This window comes from Urtica dioica, chromosome 6 (genome assembly GCF_054948205.1).
Source record: "Urtica dioica subsp. dioica isolate 48M chromosome 6, U.dioica_male_clone48M_v1_H2, whole genome shotgun sequence".
Classification (NCBI taxonomy): Eukaryota; Viridiplantae; Streptophyta; class Magnoliopsida; order Rosales; family Urticaceae; genus Urtica; species Urtica dioica.
The window spans coordinates 13,211,512-13,215,995 of record NC_142761.1 but is presented as its reverse complement, the minus strand read 5'-3'; the positions used below and the strand labels follow the sequence as shown (position 1 = coordinate 13,215,995).

Here is a 4,484-nt window from a genome sequence, read left to right as displayed (position 1 = left end):
GCTTTCTCTCAGTAATTTGGCGTACTCAAGATTAAACTCTTTCAACCAATGGGTCGTTTGAGTAAGTATATTAAATCATAATATACTTAAAAAATTTGTACCGATGAAATGATTTAATTTAACTTATTACTGTTTATATTAGAGGTTGGTCATAAAAAGGTAACAAGAGTTACACAGAGGATATTGGAGGCTGTGAAAAAAGTGTCGAATGATGCAAATGAAGATTCAAAGAGTAATAAAAGTGCAGCCGAGGCTTTCCATAATTCTCATTCAGAAAAAGAAGATCACAACGACAAGGCTGATCCAAAGTAAGTTCCATATTCATCAATACTCTTTTACTTTTATGCTATTTGGGTACTATTAGTCCATAAACTTTAATGGCGTTTACATAAAAATATAATAATAACAGATTGAAAATTTTCACAGCATCGATAAGTCATGGCTATTTAGTGATAGACGATCAAAAAAATATGAGAATTGTGTCGATAATTTCTTAGAATTTTGCAAACAAAAATCACCCAATTCGAACATGGTACCATGCCCATGTCAGGAGTGTAGAAATATGAAATGAAATACTTTTGAAATAATTAAAGATCACCTATTTTTTAACGGTATGGACAAAAGTTATGAAATATGGACATGGCATGGTGAAGATATCGTTGATCCATATCGGGAAGAAGAGATCTTTAACGAGTCAGATGAAGATGTTTTGGGTGAATATAATGATGCTGTAAATGCAGTTGAAATGGTACAAGCTGCCGAAGATCTTTTAGAAAAAGATTTTGAAAAGTTTATAGAATATACAGAAGATGCCAAAAAGCCGCTTTATGATGGTTGTAATAAGTTTACCAAGTTATCTACTTTGGTACGACTATACAATCTTAAAGCCAAATATGGGTGGAGCGATGTGAGTTTCGATGAGTTACTTAAATTATTGGCTGACATGTTTCCACAAGGAACTCAAGTGCCGAAGTCTATGTACGAGGCCAAGAAGACGCTTTGTTCATTGGGTATGCGATATGAAAAAATGCATGCTTGTCCTAATGACTGTATATTGTATAGGAAGGACAAACGTGATTTTGATGTTTGCCCAGTTTGTGATACCTCACGATGGAAAGTTCCTAAAGGCTCCCAGGATCCTAAAGTAGGTGTGCCTGCAAAAGTGCTGTGGTATTTTCCTCCGATTCCAAGATTTAGAAGAATGTACGGTACACGTGAGATAGCTAAAGATCTGACTTGGCATGCCACTGATAGAGAAGTCGATGGATATTTGAGACATCCAGCCGATGCAGCTTCGTGGAAATTAGTAGATCACAAATGGCCAGATTTTTCCAGTGAGCCAAGAAATCTGCGTTTGGCATTATCAGCTGATGGGATAGATCCGTTTCGCACTCAGAATACTAGGCATAGTACATGGCCAATTATGTTAGTTACATATAGCCTTCCTCCATGGTTGTGTATGAAGAGGAAGTTTATTATGCTAACATTATTGTTATCAGGTCCAAAGCAACTGGGAAACGACATTGACGTTTACTTAGAACCACTTATTGATGACTTGAAACTGTTGTGGGACATAGGTATCGAAATTTATGATGCTCATTTGAGAGAGACCTTCACCCTTAGAGCTGTACTACTATGGACGATAAATGATTTTCCGGTGTATGGAAATTTGAGTGGTTGTACTGTGAAAGGTTATCTTGGTTGTCCCATTTGTAGTGAGAAGACGCGTGGAGAGTTTCTTAACCACAGTAGAAATATAGTATACCAAGGTCATCGAAGATTTTTAGATTGTCATCATCCTTATAGGAAAGCAACGAAGGCTTTTAATGGTTGCCAAGAATTTGAAGACGCACCGAAATGTTTGACTGGAAAAGAAGTTTTAGAGAAGGTCTCTAAAATCGGATATGTGTATGGAAAAATTAAGAAGAAGAAGAAGAAGAAGCAGGGTGAAGGGAAGGCAGAATCTACATGTGCTTGGAGCAGAAGGTCAATTTTTTTTAATCTTGAATATTGGCAGTCTCTTCATGTGCGTCATGTTTTAGACGTGATGCATATCGAAAAGAATGTATGTGAAAGTATCATCGGTACATTGCTTGATGTCTCCCACAAGTCTAAAGATGGACTTAAAAGCTGGTTAGATCTTGTGGATATGGGAATTAGAACTACGCTTCATCCACGTGTTGGAGAAAAAAACACATACTTGCCTCCGTCAAACTACACCTTAACCAAGGATGAGAAGATAAAGTTTTGTGAGAGATTGACTAAGCTAAAAGTTCCAGAAGGCTATTCTTCGAATCTAAGTAATTGTGTGTCTATGAAGGAGTTAAAATTGTTTGGAATGAAATCTCATGACTATCATACGTTGATGCAAGAAATTCTTCTAGTTATATTACGGGGATTGCTTGATAAGACCGTGAGATATTACAAGGGTCTGCCTCTTCTTCAATTCCTTATGCAGTAAAGTTGTGGATGCTTCCAGTCTTAGAAACATACAAGAAGAGCTCACAACTACCATGTGCCTTTTGGAGAAGTATTTTCCACCATCATATTTTGACATTATGGTCCATCTGATGATACATCTTGTACGAGAAGTTCAATTTTGTGGACCAGTCAATTTACATTGGATGTTTCCATTTGAACGGAACATGAAAGTCTATAAAGGTTATGTGCGCAATCGTGGTCATCCAGAAGGTAGTATTGCTGAGTGTTACATAGCTGAAGAAGGTGTTGAATATTGCTCCGAGTACTAAGGTGATGGATCGCTTCTTGATGCAAGACTCCAAGAACGGCCAAACACCCTTTTGGCATGGAGTCTCACTCTCTAAGGACCAGTCTTCCAAGACTGCACAAGAGATTGAGGACATGAGAAAAATCCCTTATGCCTCAGCCGTAGGAAGTTTTGTGTATGCTATGCTTTGCACTAGGCCTGATATCTGCTTCGCAGTTGGCGTAGTTAGCCGTTTTCAATCCAACCCTGGACCCGAGCACTGGATTGCTGTTAAGCATGTTCTTAAGTATCTTCGGAGAACTAGGAACTTGATGCTTACATATTTAGTTACTGACGTGATTATGACGGGAAATATCGACTCCGATTTTCAAGCGGATAAGGATTCCAGGAAATCCACTTCGGGATCTGTGTTCATCCTTAATGGTGGAGGTGTTGTGTGAATGAGTATCAAGCAATCTTGCATTGTTGACTCCACAATGGAAGCAAAATATGTGGTTGCTTGTGAAGCATCCAAGGAGGCAGTATGGCTTAGAAAATTCCTTAAGTATTTGGACGTTGTTCCAAACGTCGACGAACTCATGACCCTTTATTGTGATAACAGTGGGGTTGTCACTAACTCAAAGGAAACTCGAAGCCATAAGCGCTCTAAACATATTGAAAGGAAATACCATTTGATTTGAGACATCGTGCAGCGCAGAGACGTGGAGGTGAAGATGATCTCAACGGTGGACAACCTGGCAGATCCATTCACCAAGGCCCTAGCGAACAACGTCTTCGACCAGGATCAAGAGGGATTAGACATGAATGACTACTCACATCTTCTTTGAGTCAAGTGGGAGTTTGTTGTCAATGGTGCCCACAAGAAGAGTAGTAGTGTTTACTTATGTAAATTTGATGTAATAAAGTCTCACGAAGACTCTTGCTTGTAACTGCTGAATCATTAATAAAAGTTGAAACGTTCATTCATTCTTCCTTGTCTGTTTGAAGCTTTATGTGTTGGAATTGATATAGGGTTTAAGAAAAAGTTTAACGCTTCGTTAAGCGGCGGAATTTTAAAAATCTTCTTTTCAAGTAAAAACAGTTTTTTACTAACCTAGACAAAGAGCAAGTACATGTAATTAAAAACTATTATGAGTATAGAAGTTTACTAACCTTTCTTGAAGCTTGAACCTTGAAGAAGCTTTTGGAAAGTTTGCAACGCTCGTCTCCCCTCGCAGCACGTCTCTCTTTCTTTCCTCGGCACCTCGAGCAATCACGAAAGTTTCTATCACTAAATCACTCGAGAGAAAAGGAATTAGTGAGTGGGCACTTTTAAACACTACGACTTAAGAACGAGTCTTTAAGTCGCAGAGCTAAACTCTAGGTCAAATGAGGACCTAGGTGCCAAAAAAATAAAAACGAAATTGAATAGAGAGAGAGAGAGGAGAGGGGCGGCCAAGTCTAGAGAGAGAAGCTCTCAATCTCTAAAACTTTGGATGAATGAAAAGTGAGGAATGGGGCTCCTATTTATAGGAGAGGTTTTACCTTCAATAAGGTAGTTTCCTCTTCTATAGAATATCACATATTCATGAGCAAAAATCCCTTATTTCCCATTCCATTTTGGGCGCCCAAGGCCACCTCCTAGAGGCTTGGCTTTGTTTCCTTTTTTGTTCATTGGCTTGCCTTTTTCTCACTTGGCCGATTACCCTAATGCATACACATGCAAATTTGTTTCCTCTTTTTCTTTTGGCAAGTATCTTGATACATTTATGCACAA

The 4,484-nt window shown here is 38.5% G+C and overlaps 1 protein-coding gene across 1 annotated transcript; it reads left to right on the top strand.

Annotated features, from left to right (window-relative positions):
• The first annotated feature begins 613 nt into the window (after positions 1 to 613).
• LOC149393411 (uncharacterized) lies at positions 614 to 2,461 on the top strand. Its single transcript, XM_089618016.1, has one exon. The coding sequence runs from the start codon at positions 614 to 616 to the stop codon at positions 2,459 to 2,461; it is 1,848 nt and encodes a 615-aa protein (XP_089474142.1).
• The last annotated feature ends 2,023 nt before the right edge of the window (positions 2,462 to 4,484 follow it).